The sequence below is a fragment of the Anopheles bellator genome, chromosome 2, assembly GCF_943735745.2.
Source record: "Anopheles bellator chromosome 2, idAnoBellAS_SP24_06.2, whole genome shotgun sequence".
In the NCBI taxonomy this organism is placed as follows: domain Eukaryota; kingdom Metazoa; phylum Arthropoda; class Insecta; order Diptera; family Culicidae; genus Anopheles; species Anopheles bellator.
In genome coordinates, this window is record NC_071286.1 from 59,848,211 (window position 1) to 59,873,289 (window position 25,079).

A 25,079-nucleotide genomic window follows, 5' to 3' on the forward strand; every position below is an offset into this window, starting at 1 on the left:
GCCCCGGTCGAGAAAGAACCTTCAGCCAGAAAATGGCAACGTAGCGAACGAGCGTACGAGATGGAAACGGCAGATACGCGGGAGGTGCCTCCGAATACCGGATGACGCCCGAGGGGGAACTTCAGCACCGCCATTTCGACGCTCTCGGGGCCGTGAATTGGTGGTAGGCTATCCAAATGCCACGATCGAAAACTCCAGACTGGGCTGGATGGAGGTTTGGGCTCAAGAAAAGGAAAACACTCTTCTCCACGAGGAGGGATCTCGCTTCTTGGGCACACGGTTTGGCATAGATCGAGCCCCGGACGAAGATCGCCGGAGCCACGTTCGTTCGTGGATCGTGACGATGATGATGATGCTCAAAAACTGTGTCAACAAACACCCTCTTCTCGTCGGTATAGAGCCCGACACTAATGATACACCCCGGCACCGAAACACTCGCGCCCAAGGTGTTTGATGTTGCAATTTCATTCACGAAGCCCTCCCATTTGTTTACGCTGCACGTTTTTTTCTGTTCCTCTCCATTTCCGTTCCCAGATCAGGTTTCTTGCGGGACGAGCGCCGACGGAAGATGTAGTGGACCCCGCGATGGAGCAGAACATTTTCGATGTATCGGATGACATTTCGTTCCCGTGGCTGCCGGCGTACGCCGAGGCAACGGAGGCGAACGGGGGCGGTACCACCAACGGCACCACCACCAGCAGCCGCATGCTGGAGACCATCGTCGAGGAAACGTCCGACGACGACGATGGCCGCGGCGATAAGGATCACCGGCGGCGTGGCTCGGCAGAGGAAGAGGCGCAGCCGCAGCAGCCCCTCAGTTGGTCGCAGTACGAACACGTCTGGAGTTCCGGTGGTTCCGACGCGGAGTCGGTGATCCGCGTGGAAACACCTTCCGGTAGGTCCGGGAACGGGATCTTAACGAAGGCCATTCTTTCTGACACGCGTTGCCTCGCCGTTTTCTAGACCAAGACACAATGTCGGAGCGCGACTTCATCTGCCCGCCGAAGCGTCGGAAGCAGGAGACGTTCGGTGACGAGTTCCTTTCTTCCGAGCTGTCCATCTACGGCCGCCGACCACCGCCGCGCATCTGCGAACCTGACGGGCTGCTGGAACCGAATGAATATTTCATGAAGCGACACAATGAACAAAGGTACGGACTTGTAGCTTAGCTGTAACGTTTCCCCCGTTTCCCCACCATCGATCGGCCAGACAAGCTTCCGGTAAGAGGCTAGGGTCTTGGCCTAATCTACTTGGCGTGTGTTGGCGGTTGACATTTTGAGGGTTCCCTGGCTCCCGGCCTTAAGTCCATCGGCCCGGCTAAATTAAGCCACTTTGAGTGGACACCTGAGGGTGGCTGTCGTTTTTTTTGTTTTTTTTTTTGGGCTAGTCTTACGAAAGAGGTGATTAACATTCGAAAAACGTGGCCAACAAGCGTTTATTGAAATGAGATTGGCGTGTTTTGTACAATATTTCCCACTGTAATTGTCAGAAGCAACACAGCTGTGCTTCCTAATAAGCAAAATGTAAAACATTACATGCCAGCTGTTGTTAGATAATTGTGCTGTCACCTCCCGTTTTCATGCTGGTGTTCATGTAAGAATGGCCCCAAAAATGAGCCCATACCAGTTGGCCTTTTTGACCAGGATTTTTAGAGCGCAGGAATCACGTTACAACAGATTCCTTGCATAGTGCTGCAAAGCGTGGTGTTCTTTAATCATTTGGCTAACGGTGGTCTGTTACAGACACGCACGGAATATTGCGTCGATTCGGTGGTAAGCCTTTTTTGTCCAAAAAGCATTCCACAGATCTTCAGTTGTCAATCGCACAGGATGTCCTAAAAGTCTGAAAGTGGCCTGCACAGCAGAAAGAACAAGATAACCGTAGTTAGACAGGCGACGCAGTAAGACATTCACGAAACTTGTCCGGACCACGATTTCAGCGTCAAAAATAGTTCAAAAGGCCATGTAAAAATTGAGTACGTGGAACACATAGAAAGAGCATACATATGGTGTATATCCGATTTAACCCTAGAAAATCACGCGCGGTATTCTGTGCGATTCTTTTTTTTTTAATTCTTTCACAAAACACTACTGTGGCCAAAAGTATCGAGAATTGGTTTTCTTATTAACATATCTTCATATATTCTTTTGAATCTATGTCGCCTCCTTTGAAGTATTCCCTTTTCTATTCAGCACACATTCTTCTTTCTTCAACACATTCATTTCGGCTCCTACCTCAACTATTCACCGTAAAAGGTGTCCTCGGATCGGTCTCTTGAGTTTTGTTAATCGGCAGAAGTGCTCTTATGGCGATTATGGTGGTTTCCGAACGATCTGAGTCGAGTTTGCGTCGAAATGATCAATGTGATAAAAAAAATAATAATAATTTAGTCTTCTCAAATCCGATCTTTTTCGATGCAAATAGTATTCTTTGTTGACAGTTTGGCAATTAAGAAGGAATTCAAGATGAGTGACAATCCACGATAATCAAGGAAAATTGTTTCCTGACAGTTTTTGGCCACAGTAGTACGCGCTGAGTGAAACGAACGTTGAATAGCACTGCCGAAAGAGAGACAGCAGGTTGCGCACTCACAAGTGAAATGAAGTTCTCACTTACCCGTCGAGCTTTTCTCACCACTAGTGAGAAAGCCGCGGTGAAAGCTCACAGCAAATTCACGTACGTTTGGCTATTCGCCGCTAGATGGCGCACACAACGCACGCAGCAATGAAATGAAATTCAAATTTACATCGCATGCTGCGTTTGTTCTCTCGCTGCGAAGAAAGCGAAGGGCAAGTTCTATGATTCCCCGTCTTATGCCACAGCATAGAATGCATTACCATTTACCCAGGGTAAACAACCGTAGACCGATGGGAACTGCCAGAAACAGACCATTTTCACGCGAGATAAAGCATCGGCAACGATAGGCGAAGTTCAAGGGGATTCTTTGCTACGCTGGAATGGTTCTGCATAGGAAGGAGGTCACTATTTTATGGTTTAAAGGGTGTTGCCACTCCGCACTGCTCGTTAGCTCATGTGGCACCCTGCGTAAGTGGTTCCATCATCGATACCCCAAACGCTCATAATCAGGTCGTTTGCCGATCCCGCACGCCCCGAAACGTTCTGAGGCGGGGTGTGACGGGGGTAGGGTTGCTTGACCCTCCATGGTGGGCATGGTGAATCCAACTTGTTGGTAATTCGCCATCATAATCCGCTTTGGATGAAGGGCCTGGTGCCGGCTTCGTGCATTAATTTTACGCACGGAAATAGCAGCCGTAGGAGAAGCGTGCCGCGCACTGCTGGCGGATGCCAACTGTCAGCAGTTATTAAGCCGGCAGGGCGGCGGTACGGACGTGACAGTAATGGCCCCGTCCCGAGAATGAACCGACCGACGGAGGCGATGCCAACGATGCACCCCGTCGATGCTTCTTTGTTGCCACCGTTTGGCGGTTCGCCGCAGCATAGGAATGCACTGTCCCTCTCGGGGGAGTCATCAGTCAGCTTCCAGTTCTTACACTTCACCCCGAAGGCTGGGCGAAAGAAAACTAATTTCTTCTCTTTGACCAGCGTTAACCTCGTCTAATTGAGTGCCGCCTGGGGGCGCGATCCAATAGCTCCATTTGAAGTGTAACAGTGCCGGTTGAATAATTTATCAGCGGGCGAATGCCCTCGGCTTTCCACGAAAAACCGGGAGCCGCCGGCAGAACTAGAATTCCTTCAAAACTTGTCACCGGGATCGGGAAGTGTACACTTCGAATCACTCAAACACACCAAAGTAATCCAATTAGTGTGGGCTCCTTCTACGTCGTGGGTTCTCGTTCATGCAAATCACGTGCCGTTTGGTGCTTCGTTGACTCAGGCGCGGTTCGTGGTCACCGCGGAAGTGTTGGTTCCGTCGGTGTCCCACCATCTGCTAGCCGATGACGACAAGACGGCATTTGTTTTGTTGGGCGCAAGAATTTGTGCGCGAGACTGCGGACCGCGATAAGACGGCTATTGGCGGCCGAGCAGTAGTTATCTGGCGCGTGCCGTGCGTTGAAAGTGTACTGAGGGTGTAACGAATCGTTGGGTGAGGGCGTTGAGTGAAGCACATTCCTGAATTCGTAGGTAAGCTTGACAGCCGCGACCCTTCCAGGAGTATTCTTCGACGCTGCTCTGATTGCTGATGATCTAGGCTTACCTCTGGTGATCAGTTGGCGTAAGATCTGAGAATCACCGGAGGCTGTACTAATTGCCGCTTGCGCAAGGTCCCTCCAAATACCGGTTTGAAGTTCCTCGCTGCTCGACATTGCTCCAAGTGTCAGTAACAATGCCAATGGAACCTTCAGAAGCGTGGTCCAGACCCACCCGACTTTGGTGTCTGTGGGGAACCGTGGGACCTCGAGTCTAACTCGAGCTGATTCGAAATGCTAGATACGGGTTCCGCTTCCCCCCACACACCGAAACAGATCGGTTGGAACGAGATAGCGCCCAATATCAAAGAGCGCGACCAGGAACGGAACGGCGAATCAGGTCGCCCTCGGCAGCCAGACAAAGGCAGCGATTCAAGCGAACCTCCTCCGACGGGCCCGGTCGATCGCGCAAGGAATCGCGCACCAGCGGCATGTCCAAATCGCGCGAGTAATTGAACCTCGCGGTCCCACTCTCCGTGCTAAATACACAAACAGTGGATCGTGAGCCGGTGGCGTTCGTCCGGGTGGGTGAGGGCAAATTTTGGCCGAGAGCCGACTCTTTTTTTCCTCTCGCAGTCCCAAGATCGTTACTTAGACGCCGCTCGTTGGGGTGAAGAAGTGGTTCATTAGTGGCTACCGTTGTTGTGGTGTGCGCTGTTGTTGTTTACACCGAACGGAGTCGCGGCACGTACCGCCAGGCTTTCGCGGCGTCCCTTGGCTATATCCGGCCGCCGGACACCTTCGCGGTGTGATGTGTGTGAGCGTGCGTGCCACTTGGTGAGTGTGTTGGCCCGTCTCACTAGAGCCCCCTCACACAGTCGCACGGTAGACGCTGACGGGTGACGTGCGTACGCCTTGAGAGGACGCGGCCGGCGGCCTCTGGACTGGTCTCGAGGGCCCCTTAATCGGTTGGTCGATATTTTAATTATTTCACCGTTGGCGTTGGCGTTTCGGCGGTCTCACAGGGTCTCGATCCGCGCGACACTAGTCGATACTAGCCGCTCCATTCGATAGGGTGGTGTTTAGGTAGACTTCCAGCAACGATCTCGCCAGCATCGCCCATCACTAATCGAGTTCTTTTCCCCTGTCTCTCTCTCCGGCACAGGTTACGATTCGACGAGATTGGCCACGATCTATTTACGGACTCGGATAGCCTGTCGTACGCGTCGCTGAGTCGCTCCTCGTCGCTGATACAGTTCGAGTCGTTGGAACGTCAGCTGCAGAGCGAGACAGCCGCACACCAGCACCCGCTGTCCGGGTCTTCGCCGTCACTCTACTCGACGAACGAGCCGGCAGCTGCCGGTTCGATCACCGGTGCTGCGGATGCTGCCGGCGTAACGCCGGGAACCAGGGGACCAAAGGCTACCGGAACCCTGAACCGCCTGACGACTTCGAACCTGATTCAGAAGTCCATCGGCCAGACGGCACTGAACATTAGCGATTCGGAGCTGTACTCGACGTCCTCCAGTGTTAGTAGCAGCTCCAGCAGTGGCAGTAGCAGCACCGGAAGTAGCGGCTACCGGTACGGTGGCGCGAGTGATGAGTGTGCAGGACTCCGGCAGACAGCCGAAAGTGACCGATCACCGGACGGTGACACGGAGGAGGAACTGCTGAGTGCGACCGTACGCTGCTGTAGCTCCCAGCGCTGCTCCCAGCGCTGGCCGCGATCCGGTTCGACGTCCCGCAACAAGAACTCGATCGAGAGCCTCAGCGAGGACAGTGGCTACTGCGACCACCTGGGGCTGGTGGCGAACGGGGGAGTACTGCGCGTGAGATCCAAAAGCCTAACCAACTTCGGGTCGGCCGAAAACCTGAGCTTCCTGTGCGGGGGGCAGACACTTCCACCGGCCACGCTACTCCCGGCGACGATGGCGATGCAGCAGCAGCAACCACTCAGCATGGATTACATCGGAGGTGCGGGGACGGAACCGGGCCGGAACCCGGCCCGCCTGTCGACGGTGTGTGACGTGGAGGACGAAGAGGACGAGTACGACGTCAGTTGCATTTCCGCGACCCGAGCCACCGAAACAATCGAGTGGCCTAGCGCCCAGGACGTCAGGCCGGCCGTTCGGTGGACGAACATTAATAATGGTACAAAAATAGAGCACGATCCGTGTAAACAACGGTCCGAACAGGGGCCGTTTGTGGCCATTACGACGCGGCTCACCCCACCGACACCGCCCAGCAGCCAAGGCGGGAGCTCATCGTCCGAAGAATCGCTATCACCTCCACCGCCGGTGACAACGGCGGCGCTGATGGCGTCGCGTTCGGCGGAGGTTAAAAATAGCCCGGCCCGTGGCCGAGTCCGCCCCTCGTTCAGCGCCCCCGACCTCCTGGGCGGCGGACGAAGATCACCGTCGTCGTCACCGTTCGCGAGCGGACCGCGGTCGGGCCGGTACGACCCGATCAGTTTCACCGTGTCCAGCGTGCCGGAGTGTCTCAACCTGTACGGCTCCAAGTCGAAGCGTGGCGATCGGACGCGGATCGACTCCAGTGACGAGTCGGGGGGTGAACGCAGTTACTACGACACTTACGGAGGCGGTGCCGGTGCCTCGGTGGCCAGCAAAAACTTTGACCTCTACGATCTGCAGCCCCAGGCGCCGGGCAAGTGCTCGAAAACGGTCACCTTCTGTGTGGGTGGTGCCCAGAGTGGTGTCCGGCCGAGGCAAAATATTCGCGCGAGTTACGCAAACCTGCTCGCGCTCAACTACAGTGACGAGGACGACGAGGACTACCGGGCCAGAGGGCCCCGGCACGAGTACTACTTGGCCCGCAACACGTTCCGCACGAGCAGCGGCACGAAGCTCGGTCGAGGAGCGGCCGCCACTCCTCCCACCCCGAGGCCACTGAGGCCATTCGGGGGCGGCCCCACGGAAACGGCAATGGAACGCGAGGACGATGAGGACGAGGAGAGCCGCATTTTCCCGGTCGATCGCGAGGAGACGAACGTCTTCAACTCGCTGCTGGAGGAGATCTCGGCCCACTTCGACCGGAACCTGTCGATCATCAACGACCAGGCGGAAGCGTACGAACCGATCGCGGCCTTCCTGCTTGAGCAGCGCAAACCGCAAACGGTGGCCACACCGGCCACCACCACGCCCCCGCAGCCTCCGCCAAGGCGTACGCAGATTAAAACGAACCCGCACGTTCCGGCCGTTCAGTCCCCGCCAATCGCACCGCGCATCACGACCCGCCGAACCTTCGACCAGGACCCAACCAATCTGGTCACCTGTTACGCGGCCAGCCTCGAGCGGTGCCGCTTCGATCCGACCGAGACTTCAACCGGCAACCTCTACGACAGCCGGTCGAGCGGATTGAATGGCCCGGCGGCAGCGTCAAGGTCCCTGGTGCCGGTGAAGCGCGAATTCGTTGCCAGTACGCCAAATTTGAACTACTGCTATGGCGTCACCACCGAGCAGGGTGATCATCACAACTCGCTGAAGAACGTCGCATCCTGTCGCTCGACCGCCAGCATCCTGGCGTCCTCCAGTTCACGGTGTGGCCTCTCGAAGGGCGTCAGCTTCTGTCCGATCGTATCGGAAATTATCTGGAGCACCGGATCAGTGTCGGGTGGTGAATCGGATGACAACGCGAGCATCATTTCGAGCTTGGAGCTCGAGGACGCAGTTTGCCATTCGAGCAGTGACGTAGTAACGGCTGGAACGATCGAGCGTAACGCGTCGCCGTTACCACACGACGATCTGACAGCCGGCGCGAGTGAACACGAGCGCGAGCGAGACAACGCTACTAGCGATCCGATCAGCAACAGATCAACAGTAAGTAACGCACGATCGTAACGCTTCGCCGTTACGTCCACGGAGTAGAAGAGAAAACCAGAGACCGGGAACGATCGGAGAAATATGAGAGAGAAAAGAGACTGGGAACGCACAGAGGTTTCAAAATATTCAGGCGGTCAGAAAGTAGCGAGAAAAAGTCAGAAAGCACAGAGAGAGAGACGTTCGAGATTTTCGTAGGTTGAATCGGGATTTTTCGGGTCGTTTCTTGTTTATTTGCGTGCTGTTACTACGTATTTTTTCGACGTGACTTAAAGTACAGTCAAATGTAGGATTGATTTTCGGCATAACTACTCGAATTCGTTGCCCCTTCCGGCTGGCTGCAAGTGTTTTGTGATTGGAACAGTGTTATGATCCCGTGTTTAAGCAGTGCAGTAAAAAAATTGTGTAGGTCGCGGTGAAAGGGTTCCTTGGAAGCTGGATCTGTGCTGAAGAACTTTACGATCGTGTTCGATCCTTAACACGCTATACCGTTAGCGGAATGTAGATGTTTGCTCATTCTCCCTCGTTCCGCAATAATTGAAGAAAGGAAAGGAATTGTACTGTATTTCATAGACTCTTATGCATCAGGAAGTGTTTTATTTGAAATCTCTATCTCTTTTCCGTTCATAGGCTAGGTTAGGTGAGCTAGGTTACAGCCTAGTCGAAAACAAAATGATCAGTGCCGAAAGTGGATCTGTGAACGTGCCCGTGCCCAGTGACGCTGGTGGTGGTGGTGCAACGATGACATCAACAATGTCGAATGACGGCATCGAAGATCGCCAGCTGCGGCCTCCGATGGCCGCCTCCGATCCGTCGAATCGCAATGGTGGTGGTATGGCAAGCCAAAGTTTGATCGCCAGTGAAGCGACCGTTCCGCGAGAACCTTACCAACAACAGCAGCCGGGTGTCAATAACAACAACCACCAGAACAACAACAACAGCAGCTTGATTCGCAACTTCAAGAACGGCAAGGCGGAGAAGAAAGGCAAAACGTTCCTGTCGCGCCTCTCGTCCGGGTTCCGCTTCTCGTTCCGCAACAAGTCGAAAAAGAGTGCCCTCAAGGAGACGACCTTCGGTGTGACTCCGGTGGTGGCGCCGGCCAACGGGTCGTCCGGATCGACCGCGCAGAACTACAACAACAATCACATCACGAAGAAGAATAACGGTGCCACTGGTGGTGGTGGTGGCCGGTGGAACGACAGTGCAACGGCCGACTTCATCTACATCCCGCTGAAGGATCCGTCCCGGCAGCAACGGGCAGATGAATCGGCGGTGCGCCAGATGAACACGCTCGGGGTGACGGTCGACGACAGCTTCACCGGGGCCGAGGACGAACCGGACGATTGCGAGATCGCCGTAACTCGGCCACCCGGCAGCGGCTACTACCGGTCCGATTCCAGCACGGCACTCAATGGCAGCGACCGAAACCACGTGTTGAGCTCCAAGCCACCGCTCCCGAAGCTACCCCCGCGGGTCGTTGGTGTGTCCACGAAGCGGCAGCAGCAGCCAAGGAATGGCACATGCGCACCGAGGGACCACGATGACACCAACGAGGACTCGCGGTCGTCGTCCTGCTACTACCGGAACCCGCCGACGACGACGCAGCTCCATCAGTACGCGGCCAACGCGCTGGCCAACGGCGGTGTCGATTCGGTCGACGGGACGGCATTAGCTAGACGGGCGCACTACGACGATAGCAGTGAGGGCGGTGGTGAGGGCGGCGCCTATTACTACTACGACGACGGTGGCCGGTTCAACGCCACGATGGGCAGCGAGCAGAAGATCGGTCTCATCGAGACCAACCTGGACACGCACGAGACCATCATCTCCGGCAAGACCCGCTCGCTGATGGAACTCGGTGGCCCACACCACCACTACCGTCAGCAACACCACGGCCACCACGGACATCCGGCGCACCACCATCCCCAGCAGCCACAGCAGCATCATCAGGATGTCGGACCAGCGTCCAGTGGAGCCAGTGCTGGCGGTCAGCGGCGCACCATCGGGGCCGTGAACGGGATGAAGGGTGTCGCGGGGGTCGGCAGTACGGAGCCGAGCCGACCTCACAAGAGCATGGAGTTCCTGCTGGACAAGGAGAACCAACGGAACGTTCTGGTGAGTCTCTTCCTGCGCCGCTTTCTGTGTTTCTTCGTCCGCCAGCGGATCCACCGTGATGATAGTCTGTGAGGGGGATGCGAGGGGTCCTACGGTGACAGTTTTCCTGGCCATCATCAATCATCGAAAATGGTGCGTGTGTGCACGTGGCTCCTATAGTCCCAGACTCCTGTCAGGCACTGCATCGTCAGTTCACTTTTGGGGATAAAGTTGTTCAAGTTCTTCCTTGCGCCTGAGCGCTCCAATTTCAATAAGCAGAGTATTAGAAACTGGTAGGATATCAGGCCGCGCGCGATGTCAGTGGGCACAATAAAAGCACCGAAAACGGTGGGACCCCTATCGGGGGTTCGAATGTCACCCCGCCAAGGCTCATTAACGGGGGTTGCTTGTGTTGCCTCTTTCGATCCAGGGATGATTGGCTTCATCTTGGAGCCCATCTGAATCTGGATGATGGAAGCCCAAGAACGCTACAAAACCGAGTGTAACGTGTGCGAGCGAGAGACCCTACACAACACAAAACGAAAACAGGGATTTCGGGCACTCCGGTAGCTGTCCGGAAAGGTTGTGGAAGGAAGCGGGCAAGGGCTCACATTCCATCCATTCTGTCCGGTGCCCTACGGTAGAGAGACACAGGGGTCCCTAGGGGACTCTGCTGTGCAGTCTGCGAACCGACCGACCGAGCGAAGAGCGTCGAAAAAGGATGCATCCGCTGGTGATAATGGTGATAATGGATTGTGAGGGCCTCGCATTCTTCCCGTTTCCGGCAGGCGCTCTGTGCCACCGGGAGCCCGCTACTTTACGCAACGCCCAAGTGCTTCAAAATTGTGCCCGCTGGTGTGCTGTGCACTAGCCCAAATTACTTGATGGCCCTTTTTGGCGGCCAGTGGACACAGTTCCCCAACTGAGACACACTCTGGCCAGATTGTAGTGTTTTGTTTTGTAGTGAGGAACTAAGTTGCGCTGTGTCCGAACTTCTGTATGGCATCCGGAAAATAGGCAGAATGGAGTGGCCTCTATTAGAACCCGCCTTGGATCGGCCGAGAAAATCTGCCACCGTCAGCCGTTTCACGAGCCACCGGAAAGGATCGATGATATCGGAATTCCACCGTCGGAATGTGTCTGGCTGTGTGCGTGGTGCGTCAGCGAAACAGCTAGACACGGGGACATGCTAGACATGCTTCGGGCTTGGTCCTCCGAAAAAAGAAGAAGGTCCTCACCGAAAACGCGCACGAGACGAGACGCATGATGATGGCAGAGTTATGGTCCAAAGAAAGAGAGAACCAAAGGGATGCCTTTTTCGAAGGAACGGACACATCGACAGGAAGAACAACAAACGATAATGCTGTTTTTTCTGAGGGCAGCTCTAGGGGCCGCCGAGAGCAACATCTGGTTTGGTGGGTTCATCTTTTTTACTTGGGGTGTTGTTTGTGCTCAGCTCTAAGATGTCGATATGTGGATGCCTGCCCAACTGGAACGCGCCACTGGAAGGACACGGCACACGGTAACGGTCGTTGGTGGCGTGCCCTTATGCCCTAACACCAGGCCTTAAAGGTGTGTGCTTTGAGGTAGGTTCCATTTCGTTGCGTAGGTAGGAACGGCTGCCCTCGGGGTACGTGGGGGTAGATGTCCGTGGGCCTTTCATTCGCTGCTCTAATGCCTGTACGGGCTTCAAGGTAGATGTCGTGGGACCGACATAAGGCATCGATATTTGGACTAAGGTACGGAAGTTCGGTTTTGCGCTTCTTGGGCATGCTATGACCTTTCCAACTATCTGCCTCCCGGTCTCAGATAGGGTCTGCCGAGTCGATAACGGTTCTTCTACACGCCATCACGACGAACTCGAAGGCCAGAAGTGCTCATCGATGGAAAACCAAAAACTCCACCCCGAACGCGACCACCCGCGAGTCAAGGTTGGTCCGCGGAAGTTCACTGGCCTGTCTCGATGGTATCGCGGTATCCGATACGGTTCCGTACACCTCTCTCCCGTAGCGTGAACTTCACGCACCCTACCACGGTCACAGGGTTGGCGTCTCGACTCGCTTCCGTCCGCACCGAGCCGAGCTCTGGGGGAAGCTAAACGTGGCTAATTGAATTAATGTGGCTCACGGTAACGGGATTGTTGCTGTTGGGGTTTGGCCCACATACGCAACATAACACACCGCTTTCTCGCGCCGTTCTTTCCCTTCCCACGAACCGGCCCGACCCGACTTTAAAACTGTCTGCAGGCGGCGAGTTCCGTGTTACTGGCGCGGAAGTCCGTACGGACGGGGTTCAGCCGCTTGGCTTCGAGTTTCAGATTTTAGCCGCGATACCCGAGGTCATTCCAGAGTTCACAGTCCAAAGTGGCACTCCAGCTCCAGCGGCGGAAATCCTCTCTCTCTCTCGCTCACTCCTGCACCGAAGTGCAGTGGAACATAATACTCCGGAGTGTCTGAGACCGAGTCCAGATGTGGGGTGAGAAAATCGATTGCAGCAAACCGGATTTTCTGCAGCTTTTTTGGGGAGCTGTCGGATGCAGTTCGGAGGCGGGTCAAGGGTTGCTGCCGGGGGAGGATAACGGCTCTGCTCCGTCCGGTAAACAGCTTGTGACCAGAATCTAATTATCTGCTCTGGATCTCCGGGACCTCTCTCCACGTCGTCGTTCGGCTGGAAGTGATTGGTCTGTGCAGTTGCAGGCCGATCGAAATGCCGCTTCGCTCCACATCCTGGACGCAGAACTGCCCCCGGGACACTGTCTCTCATTTAAAAATGCAAACGGAACCTTTCATCGGGCCTCGACTGGGACTTTCGCTGATTAAATTCTCCGTTCTCGGAGGAGACCGCCCGTTTCATCTTTCAACGCTTCATTGGCTCTCGCCGACGGACGAGTGACGGATCGGAGCCGGCTTTCGCCCGCAATTCTTTCCACGTCCGAGTCGGGCCGCGGGATGCGGCCGTGTCGGAGACGATTTATGCGCGTGACGGCATAAATTTACCAACACCCCGCGGGACCTGTGGCCTCGCCGGGACCTCACACACCGCCAAGTTTCCGGCGGGCGCGCTCGAGTGAGCAACCGCGAGTCAAGTCCCGTTGGCTGTGGGGTCGATTCACAAATATTTACGGTCGCGTGCACTGTCTGGGTAGTATATGGCTTTATTTGGTCTCCTCCGATTGGTAGGTGGCATGAAATCGAGTTAACATGCCATTCCCCGGGACGCACAGGGAACAGCGTGTCGCGGATTTATGGTTCATGTGTCGCGACGCCGCGAGACGCGATTGTTATTACGATTCGTTGTCGCTGCTTCCGATCCGGGAGTCCTACGGTCCTATGGCCCTACGAAGTTGGGAATCTGCTAGTTGTAATTGCTGGTGTCTTTTGATGGCAATTTTCTACAGTTGACGCGGTAAGGTAATCCAATAAGTTTCGTTAGGGAAATCAGCTTTTATTCGCCCAACCTACTTCACATTTTACGCTGGAGAAGCACAAATAATTTGATGACCTTTCGGATTCGACGTGAGAATTTAATGTGGCTCGGAGCTGTTAAGGGGCAGAATGTTTGCTTTCCATTTCTGCCAAGGGCACGCGCCTCGCAAACGACACAGAGACCTTTGGGAGGACGACTTTTGGAGCGAGGCGGGTTACGTTTCTTGTTCGCCCTGCGCGCGCTTCGCCGGTCGACGCGCCACGAAATAAATCATGTCGCAGTGAATAATTCTTCATCGGGCCGGGACATTGCCTTCCAAATGTTGGACATTTTTAATGCTATCTAACGGAATGTCGCCACCCGCCGCTCGTTTCGCCAACCGTTTCGAGTGAAGGCACATCCCTTTGGTTTTTGTATGCTGTGAAGATTTCGTGCCGTGTGACCCAAGGACGAAGTGTGACGAAACTGTTCTTGCAATCCCCGGCGGTTTATAAATCATTTACACTAGCGCCGCCACGCCACGGCCGATGATCGTGCATTGGTACTAATTGATTTTTAAACCCGACGACGAAAAGCGCGGCGGTTGGCGCTAGCATATTTATGAGTTGGTTCGGAAATAGAAATGAAAATCGAACAAGCGAACCGAAAAGAGCGCGAGGCCAACGGGAAACAGGGAAGAAGCTCGTTTCAACCGAGCATCGCAAATTCCAGTGGGTTGAGTTGTCAGCAAAGTAACTCCGATTCGCCCGGGAACCCCACTGTGCGTGAATGGTGTATTCTGGGTTGTTTGTTTAGTCTCCATGACGTTGATTTACATCATAATTTATTCGCCGCCCTTTGGACCGAACAAAGAGCAACACTTATTTGCATTTCAATAGAACTTTGCCTGGGGACCAATCAAAGGTTATGTCGAATGTATTGTAGAGAATGGTGTTTGGACAGACCTAACTTTAAAGAGGACACCTTCATATAACTGCAGGGAAGTCCATTTTACTGTGCAATTTGGAATTTTGTAAAAACTTCAACAGTTCATGGCGACGTTGGCCCACTTCTCAATCAATATCCAATGGCTGGCTGGAATCAATTTAGCTCAACCCACACGGCGCGGACACTCACCTGATGCACATTCCGATCCTGGCCACAGACGGTGTGGGCTTTCAAGGGCAGCCACATAACTCACTCGGGTTGCAGTCGGCCTCGCAAGGCAGTTGTGAGCACACCACAATTGCATTCGCCCTATTGCACTTCCGTTCGCAATGTGTAGGACTTGGAAAAAAGGCCATCCGAACCCAAATCGCATTTGCGTTTGCCCGATCCGTTTTCAGGTCGCTGCCGCTGAACAGCTGGCGACAGTGTTGAAGTCGCGCCCAGTCTGGATGGGTATAAAATAATCCAGCAGAAGCGAATCAAGCATAAACAAATTAATTCTCATTACTGACTGACTGTGGCCCGAGATGTTGGGACGAGGATGCTATTTTAAGCAGCGAACAAACAAAGTCAGCAAAAAAATTGCAAACTTCCCTCCGGTCGTCCACAAGACGTCCGGATGTGGACCAGAAGTAACTACTCTTAAATTAAGACAAATCGGGAGATATTTGCCTGCCAACGAATCCGACGCGTCGTCTACAGAACGGTGTTGGAGCTGCGGTGTCAGTCCCTCAGATCCAGGCCTCAGGGGAGTAACGAAAGGTTGCGGTGCGTAAATTTTGTATGAACCCCATCCGTAGTAGTCGAGCCAGTGAGTAGTCGCTAATGGAGCCAGCTCCAAACACGAAGTCTTTGTCATCTCTGCGTACCAAACAAAGTTGGAGACCACGGAATACGTGCCGACTCCGGGGGCACGCATCACGCATATGTTTCTCGCTGCCACAGCTGCTTCGAAGGATGGGCGAGATGCTGTGTTTGCGCTTGGGTCTCGCGTCCCTCCGGAGGATGGTGTTCCTTTATAGTTGGATTCCGCGTCGAGAGTGGCCTCCTTCTTTTTTGGGAACAGTTCCAGGCACATCTGCTCGCCCAGAGCTCAGGAAGGACACCAGAGCACCAGGCTTCACCACGATGCGCAGCCGGCCATAGATTCACACCAGACAGGAAATGAATTCCGAACCGGGCGGAATGTCGGCTCTTCGTTTTGCATTCCATTCGGTCTCGGATGTGCCTCTTTTTGGGCAGAAGTGTCATATTCTTACCGTCCCGAGACGGACCGAAAGAAAGACTTCGAAGATGATGGATCGTGGTTGGTGGCCGTGGCAGCGAGGAAGAGAGGATTCCGCCGTGAATAAAGGTCGCGTTCAATTATTTGCCATGCAGTGCCTGCCGGTCGTACCGATTTCATCAAGTCGTTGTTGTTGGCGTCAAATTAATCGACCTTTTCGCTTTGACTTTCGTGGCTTTCCGCGGTTCCTCCGCACGACTGCCTCCGGAAACCGTCCACCGGATGTCGGCCCGGCCCGGATTGAACTACGTATGGACACGTTAGCTAGCGTGTGGTTGGATTTCGATGAAACATTCACCACCCGGCCGGGCGGTGGTTTCCGTCAAACGTCAATACGCTGGCGGCCGGTGGTGGGTTCGGGTTTGCGGTTTGACGGTTTCCTGTTGAGGCAGGCATACATTGTTTTTTTTCGTGTTGCTGGAGCATAGAGCTGTAACTGGGATGTAAATATTTCTCCAAAGTCAAATATTTGCCCGACTCTCCGCGCTCTCTTGATAAAGTTCACCCTCAGCACTCACGGAAGGTATGACTGGCGTCGGTTTTTTTTTTCGTGTCCTTTCGCCTCTACCATTCAGAAGAAGTTGGCGCTGAATATGAGCGGAAATGTGGCAATCGGGGAACTTCCTTCCCCACCAGGCTGAAGGACTCGACCAGCCGGGTTCCGGTCGGGTTTTTTGGTCTAAGTTTTGTAATCAAATTGCAAAAGTCAAGCGGGCGGGTTCTTATCATTTTGTGGAGCTCTCTGGTCTGGGCTGGTCTGGTGGGGTTCCCTCCTAATGCAATCATTCAAATGTCACCGAGGAGGAAAATCCTTTCCGGAGGACCGACCACCACTACTACTGCTTGCCTTTCATTGCAAATTGCATTAAATATTGGCACCGCAGTGGAATACTGTTTTGCAGATTGTTGGCTGGGGCGGTTTGTTTTGATGACGTTTTTCAGACGAGCAAAATTTGATTACCAGCCATTTGTGGGTCTTCCTTCCCGGGGGGAAGTTTTAAACTTTTTGGACTCTACCAGTGGTGCTTTTGTCGGTAATGCTGTCAAGTGAAACTAATTGGAACAGTTTTCGGGTGTTTGGGCCAACAAATCCAAAGGTCATACGCAGTCTTACTGTGACTTTGTTTTCTAATGTCATGTAAATTACAAATCCAAGAGTAACACGCGAGTTATTGAAAGCGTAGAAGTTGAACAACGGATACGATTAGGTTTTGTAATTAAGACCTCGCTGAATGCTGCCTAACTTCTAACTACTCTGCCAAACGAGATATTTTATTGATGTAAACGACCCGAAGTACATCAGGAAATCCTACCCTTGATTACTGAGTGTCACTAGCAAGCTTGACCACCGCCGTAGCAATAGACTACCATCAAGCCAGGATATCAGGTCACACCATCCGAAACGAAACCTCTCGTACTCACCTTGGATCGTCCGGAGTTAACCCGTTTGACCTCTTCCTGACCGACAGACACCACCCGAAACGCGGTGTTCATGGCTACTGCTGCTCCCCTTACTTTGGCCATCGCCGTGCTGGTGTTGGATTCAATTAAAAGTTTCCTGCGAAAGTTTGCATCATTAGCCATCGGCGGCTGGTCTTCTACCGTCCATCCGGATCCCTATCCCGTAGAAGGTCGTAGAAGATGTGGAACCAGATCTCAGGTTGGCTTTGATGTGTCGGCCAGCAGCATGTTCAGTGTACCCTCATGTTATGCTTGCCCGAGCGCGGTCAGGCTCTTCGTGGAGTCGTTGGTGTGCTCAAGTTGTCAGTGTGTCTCCCGGTTTTTGCCGGTCAGTCTTTGTGGGCGAAAATTTGCTCGACAAATACGCGACGACCTTCGGGAGACGAGACCTGTGTTCAATCTCCAGTTTCGGGGTAGTAGACGGCTCCGAACAATGGCTCCTAATGGGGTTGGGACTCCGATGTTGGGGCGGTATCAACACGGATACAATGTTGCGGCTCAAAACGGGCGCAGTCTTTCGCGTTTCTCGCCACATTCCATGGATTTATGAAACGGTTCTTGTTTTGATGCGGTTTGTTGTTGTACTGCGGTGCGCACGGTTGATGGCGACAAAGTAGAGCCACAGCCCTGACCATGTGTGAGGTGCACCGGAGAACCTTCGTAGAATCGCATGTGGGTACCCTGTTATTTACCAAAACAAATCATCCCCGACGACGACGGATAGGTGCTCTGCGCCCGGTATGCAAAGCGTTGGCCCGCGCGTGAGTGTTGTGAATATTAAAATGATCCTCACGCGCCGCGCACCGGACAGCTTCGTCCGGCCGGGGTGGAGTTGCGCCTGTTTACCTTCTGTCGCCATAAACCGCACCTCGCGGATGCAGCAACACCGCAGCTGGCCCTGGTTCCGGCTGGTGGTGGTGGTTCCGTCGAAGAAGCCTGCAATAAAATCATCTAACGCCTGCACAACTCGGTGATGTGACATCATCAACATCGTTTGTTAGGACAGTTCCTTCTGCCGGCACACCGTCGCAATTGATTGCAACTTTGTGCAGGACCGCTCTAGCTGTGTGTATATGTGGAGAGGCACCCATCGTCTTTGGCCGGAGAGAAACGTAAACAATATCAATACCCGGGCGGGCCTTGGACCCGGAGACCTCTCACGAAATGGCATGGGCAGAAGGAGGTTATCATCTGCATCTCGGATGAGTTTTCGCCCCGTCACGGGGCACTCTGACTGATTTGTCCCAATTAGCGTTGTGCAATTGTGGGCTGGAATGTGCCCCGGTTGTTGGTGTTCCGAGACTTTGTTTATAGAAGGCGACCGACCCCTACACTTCTTGCTGTGGATCGCGAACGGAGCGCTGTATTTGCGCAGCAACAGACAACGGGACCATCGTTTCAGCAGATAATGCTCCGTATCTCTTGTGGATGGCCTCAGAAAAAAGCATATTGATTACCATAATGTACACAAATAGATTGGGCATGAATCACCCGCTGGAAGTGATTCCTTTTAGCAATGTTTTAAAACCTTGGTCCGACCGAACCAAGATGATGTCATTACTTAGAGGTCACACAGAGGGGTGCGCGCGTTGGCCAACATTTTTATCGCCACCACGCCGCGACGGCCACTTAACCTTCTGGGGCGATGCGACGTGACAGGTTTGTCCGTTTATTTACATATTCCTTTCTTCCCAAGCCAAGGCAAGGTCTGCTATCAATTCCACTTCACGAAAGTTCACGGCGCACACGGCGTTGTGTGAGCGAAAACAATCCACCTTTTTCGGTCTGAGGAGCGTAAGGTGGAACACTCTCGAGTCGGTTAGGTAATGGTTCCTGTCAATGAGGATAGAGACTAATCTCCAGTATCCATTTGAACTCTGTTTAGATCAATTCGTACGATAGGTCCCTAGTTAGACTACTGATCGTACGGTCGTACCACAGAGAGTTCCATAACAAGCCAACTATTTAAATGTTGAATAACTCCGCTATTTGCCAGTCGGTTTTGACAAATGAACAAGATTTATTTGGGGTATAAACTGCCGTTTATTGACAATACACCCAAAAATACAATATCGATCAAATGACCGTCTCCATTAGACAAAAAAAGCAGCCTTTTTTGGGCATTTTGCATTGCATTTGACAACATTGGGGTAATAGACAACGCAATACCAGCAATTTCCGCTGTGATGTTAGCTTTCAGTTCTTCAGTGGTCTTCGGTTGGCTGGCCTAAACCTTACTCTTCGAATAGTCCCACAGAAAGAACTCAGAAAAAAATCACTGTTTTACCATAAATGGATTTTTGGGTAAAACGGCATAGACTGAAGTTTCATAATCTGGCTAATTTGTTAAAATTGACGGGCAAATAGCGGAGTTATTAAACATTTAAACAGTTGGATTGTGATGGAACACCCTGTATTTAATCATCACACGATCAACATATACTTCGAGGTTTATTACAGTGGATTTGAACCTCAATAAAAATAAGAAAAGTGTTACACAAGAGAACTTCTGATTGCAACGTTGGCACACTCCATCGAACAATGGTTTCGATCGGTTCTGTAGCTTCTCCAAGACAGCAAAGGGTGGCTGGAAGGTGTTCCACGTTGAAAAAGACACTATGCGAAACGCACGCAACAAACGCTTGTGGCCGTATCTGGAACGGGCTGGGAACCGGTTTCTGGCATATCCCGTCAGTAAGTCAGCCAGGGGTGTTTGTTGCTAGTGGTATTTATGCCGCCGACATTTTTCTGCCTTTTGGCGCCGAGTTGTATTTTATGTTGTTGTTGCCTTACACTCATTCATTCTATGGCTCTCGAGGCACGCTTCCCTCGAGCACGCACTTACAGCTACATTCGGTGGCTAGCAAGGAGGACAGCTTTTTGGGTCGATTTAGTCAACGCATTTTTTAATGCGTTTTTATCCTGGGATGCGGGATGCTGGTGGTGATTGTTGAATTGTTGAAAAATAGGATCATTTCCATGAAGCCCCCGGCCCGGTCTGTGGAAGCCATAAGACCCCCGAGGTTCGTCCGAAACAGGCTTAATCATTCAATTCGTAATGAGAACAGCTTGGACCGCCCCGCTCCGCCCCAACAGACCAACTCGTTTTCTTGGGAGAATTGTGGATGGCCACGGAACAATTCTCGTCACTGTTAAAGCCACACGCACGCGCAGCAGCTGGGCCACATTCCAAGTATTTGCCGGGAGATGGTTTTTGTGCCCTACCACGGGTTCCATCTTCTCATCAGCACATCCCGGTTTTCAATTTGTCAATTAAACACGCACCACGACGGAGCACTCCTCCCCGTTGGCTCTCTGCGGGTTTAAAATATACCACACAAAGCGCAGCATATCTTGGCGAACGGCTTCGACGGCGCTTGGCCTTTCCGTTGGCGACACTGCCAGCCAAGACGTGCAGCATCATCTTCGTATCACGCGCGTGGGCCTTGCAGTTTGCAGACTCTACTGACCGCGACGCGATTGTGGTTTGCGACCACAGAGCGCGCGAAAGGCCACGCTTCTGGCTCCGGCTGCAGCTATGAAGTGGATTCAACTGTTATTTCTTATGATTAAACTAATTGCACCGGTCATTACCCTCTCCGCATCTCGGCGTTCGGTAGTATTAGAAAGTTTTACATAATTTTTGCCGGCGCTAAAAATGAAACTCACTTACTGTGCCCGGTAATGGGGTTTTGATCGCGCGCCCATAATAATGAAAACTGGTGGACCGCTAATCTATCGAAATAACGGGCCCAGTTTCCAGGCGTCCTGGGTTTCTTTCGCAGCTGACGAAATTTGGGATGCTTTTTACCTTAAAAAGCTTGATTGAAGTTGTGCTGGTTCTTCACCCTTTCGACCTTTTTCGGACAATTTCTCGGGACGTGAAAGTTTACTAACGAAAGGTTTTTTTTCTCCCGTCTTCTCTTTCTAGGTGAGTCATACGATCCGGGGGACTATATCCGGGGTGGATCCGGGAGAGTTCGGGTCGGTCGGGTTGAAAAAGAGAAGCCACCCAGGGTTTGCCTCAAAATCCTTCACATCCGGCTCGGCACACATGTGGTTCGCAAGTGGCGAGACTACCCGCAAGAACCACCACGCAAATTAGCGCCCCACTTCAGGCGCGAAGGTCTGTGATAAGAATAGCTGTAGCTGTCAACTCAGTGGTGGATACGGCTGCGACTTCTTTCCGCTCCAAAGCCCGACCGTGAGAAACGAGGCCATGACCACGGACAATGGCTTGTTAAATATCTGGTTCCCTTGTTTCCTGGTGGTGGTGATGTAGCCCTCAGCCATTCTCCACTCTAGTTCTACGAGCTAGAAAGGTGTCTATCTAATCCCTTACTTTTTCTCCGTAGACGGAACAGCATTGCCACAGTGCGATGGTTAGTGAAGCGCCCGAGTTTCCGGAACTATCGCGCATTTGGGCGCGTTACTCACTCGTCAATTGTCGGGTTGTTCGCGGGGGTTGCAGTGAATGCGTGTAAGGGTCGCGATCCTACGGTTCCGAGGCCCTCTGAAGCGGCGTGTGCCGGCAGCGGGACGCTATTTTTAACCGTCGCGCGACTGAATCACTAAACAACCGCGATCGTTTGCGATCGCGATCGTTAAATATTCATACGCGCTTCGTCGGGCGTCGTCTAGTTGCCGCTCGCTCGGATCGGTGTCAGTTTTCCGGTTCCAGATGGTGGCCTGACTCCAAAATGCCTGGTCCCCCCGAAACGAGGTTTATTTATATTTTCCGGAAAACTTGCCCCTGGAAACCGTGGGTTTTTGGGGTGATGGTTATCCCGGTTGGGAGATGAACGAAGTAACACCTTTCTTTCATGTGCGCCGCGCATCGAGCGTCGCCAGAGCATGCATTTCCGGTCCGGCGTTGATAGTTAGCGAGTGGCCAAAAATAAATCCTTCAACAGCTCGTTACAACTACTACTGGCCATCCCTCGTGTGGGGGGGAGATACACCGGGAAAGGGAATTCGAAATAATTCCCTTCATTATCCGCGTGGGGAGAAACGCGCGCGCCCGTTCTTCGTTGACGTCTTTCGTCGTCGTCGTCGGCGGCCGACTCACAAAGCGCAACAAATTGAAAACGTCTTGCACTAACGAGTCACGAATCAACATGCTGCTGGGCGCACAATTGACGTAATCGAAACGATGTCACGGTGTGGTAATGGCGCGCGGACGGCTGTCGATATCATCATCGTCCCGTTCCGACTTCCCACCGCTCGGGCTCTCTAAGCCCCTTCGGGTGAAAGTGCCGGGCATAGCCCGTAGCGTAACCCAATAAAAGGACTCAATTCGGCGTGCGAGTGAGAGCGAGGAAGGCTTCGAGAAGTTTTATAAATACGCCGGAGTCCAATCAACCGCGCAGTTTGACGAGCGCAGAAGAGTGATGGCTGACGAAGATACCGCGCCAGGTATGTGTTTCGCGTTCGTTGCTCTAGCAGCGGCGCTTTTATCGTCTCCCCGAGGTCGTTAGGTGCCTCTCGAGATGGTGCTGCTAGTGAAAGTGGCTAGGAAGACTATCGAATGCTAGGTAGCTCTCTTCAGCTACCATCCTGTTTACCAAGAGAGTTCTCCAAGAATTAATTTGCCCAACCCGGCCCGGAATGGGCCCGGATCAACACACATCCTATTGTGGGGCGTAATTTGCTTCCTCTAGTTGGCGGTATTGATACGCCTTGGCTAATGCGCCAACCGGCGGCTGCTGTCAACCACTCCGCGTGATGTAACCGCGGGGGTAAACATGTCACGTGCAAAGAGGAACTGCAGCTCCTCCCGGCCTTGTTGCCGGAAAGGAAACGTGTTTCGCACAAATAAAGCCTCTCGACCGGCGACCGGGCGGATGACGACGATCGCGGCGACGGAAATTCGCTAATCCCTGCGAAGGTCAAAAAGGAAGCAAGAGAGTTATGTCAGGGTTTGCTTGCCTCCATTTATGGCGTACGGCTGCGTCTGACCGCCACCGACAGACCGGCTTCGATGGGGATATTGATTAATTACGATGCGATAAATGTTTGCGCTATCTCTCTCTCGCTGTTGATGCTTGTCTCAAGGCACTGGACTTTCAATACTTTGGCCCTACATGAATACAGTTCATTGAGGAGAGCTCCATGTATCAAGATAAGGTGACAAAAATTTACAATTATTTTAGGTCAATTTTTCCAACATAGAACCCCGTCGGTAATGAAATCCATTCGGTTCTATAGTTCTAATCCGCATAATTTCTGCCGAAATCCGGGGGGACACTCCATACCATGAATGCTGCGCAATCAAACTGGGGTGCCCTTGACCGAAGCTCACCCAAACTGGGAGCAGTTCCGAGTATGTTATTACCATCGATGACCAACGGCCAGATGAAATGTGTAGCATGCTCTAGCGAACGGCTCAGGCACGGCTGGCAGATGGCAGGCGGCGGCTGTTGGCGGATTCTGGTCACGGGGGGCGAGGGCTGTACAAATGGCCTGGCTGTGCAACAGTCAACATGATGCAATGTCCGTCCCCACGCCGTGTTCTGGGTGCGTCACCACGAGTGTCACGGACAATTAATGGTCCGCTGGTTCCGGTGCCGGCCTGATGCGATTTCTCGCTCTGTGACCGTGCTCTGTGGCAGTAGGGGGGCCACATGCTCACAGTAGTGCCTCACCAACACACATACACGGAACTGGGGCGTTTTCTCGCACAAAACGCCCATGATAAACGCGCTCCTGCGAACCGCGTTCCACGCGACCGCCCTCGGGCGACGGTGGAGTATGTCGAGCTCGATAATTAGTTGCACGATGTGTTTTTTATGCATGAGCATAATTCATGAGAAATATGCACCGGAGTGTTGGGGCTACTAAGTGCTGCTGCTGCCCGTTTTTGTGAAGCGATCTTAATGAGTAATTTTTGTTGATAAATCACATTCCCGCAGATATGCATCTTGGTTCATTCTCTGTGCTAGAAAAGTCAGACATAATCATAACCTCGGTTGCGTACTTTGTTGACTATACTGTTTACTTAGAGATCGTCTCTATTGTCATACAGGGTGGTCCACGATTATTTTTCTTTCATTTGGTTATAAAACAAAAACGGCCTTATTTTTTCCAATGGTTGAACATTCGAATATTCGAAATATTCGAACATTCATTGCATTTTTTTATGTTAAACAATTTAGGTCAAATGTCCATCATGGCTTTTTTTGGGTAAATTGCTTTTTTTGAGTAAATTTTCGAAAATCTGTGTCGAAAAGTCTTATCTCGGCAATGGCAACTTGAGCTTCGGTCTTGAGGTCGTCAATAGTTGCTGGTTTATTCACGTAACATAAATACCGATTGGGGTTGTCACAGTATGGCACGTAGCGCCGTCTTGTGCAAATCAAATGCCGTCCAAGTCCTCAGCTTCAATTTTGCCGAAGAGCCAAATCAGCCAAAATCCGCACCAGCCACTCGTTTGGAGTTCTCATTGGCTTCTTTTGCACAACGTGTGGGTTTTCCAAACCCCAAAACGACAATTCTGCTTCTTAACCAGAGGTCGAAATAAGCTTAAATAAAATGTTCTTTTCGAATATCATTTGAGTTGAAGAACTACCACTTTGGCAATAAGTTTTTCATATTTCCAAATTCAATGCAACCAAAATTGTATTTTATACATAAATGTAATGAACGAACCTTTCGAATGAATGTTCAACGATCGAAAAGTATTAAGCCGTTGTAGTTTTAAAACCAAATGAAAAACCATATCTTTAATGGACCACCCTCTATAACTTCCTGTCTCTTCGGCAACTAGAAAATGTAAAAAGAACGACCCGTATTGGGACCATACGTACTTGGCGCAATGTGTTGGTCATCCATCGCGTTGGAAAATTGATGACTATTTTGCGATTCGCAGAAGTCGCGGTAGTCAATTCTATGTGGCTGACCTGCTTGAAAGCGCCAACAACGGGAATCGAGTTCGTAAACTTG

General features: G+C 52.4%; 1 protein-coding gene across 1 annotated transcript in view; it reads left to right on the plus strand.

Moving 5' to 3' along the window:
• The first annotated feature begins 585 nt into the window (after nucleotides 1-585).
• The window catches only part of LOC131207798 (uncharacterized), a 62,292-nt gene continuing 37,798 nt past the window's right edge, over nucleotides 586-25,079 (plus strand). The window contains exons 1-5 of the mRNA XM_058200428.1: nucleotides 586-895; nucleotides 964-1,150; nucleotides 5,275-7,945; nucleotides 8,576-9,909; nucleotides 9,991-10,060. Of these exons, the coding sequence (XP_058056411.1) occupies nucleotides 586-895; nucleotides 964-1,150; nucleotides 5,275-7,945; nucleotides 8,576-9,909; nucleotides 9,991-10,060 (4,572 nt within the window). The remainder of the gene's footprint in view (nucleotides 896-963; nucleotides 1,151-5,274; nucleotides 7,946-8,575; nucleotides 9,910-9,990; nucleotides 10,061-25,079) is intronic.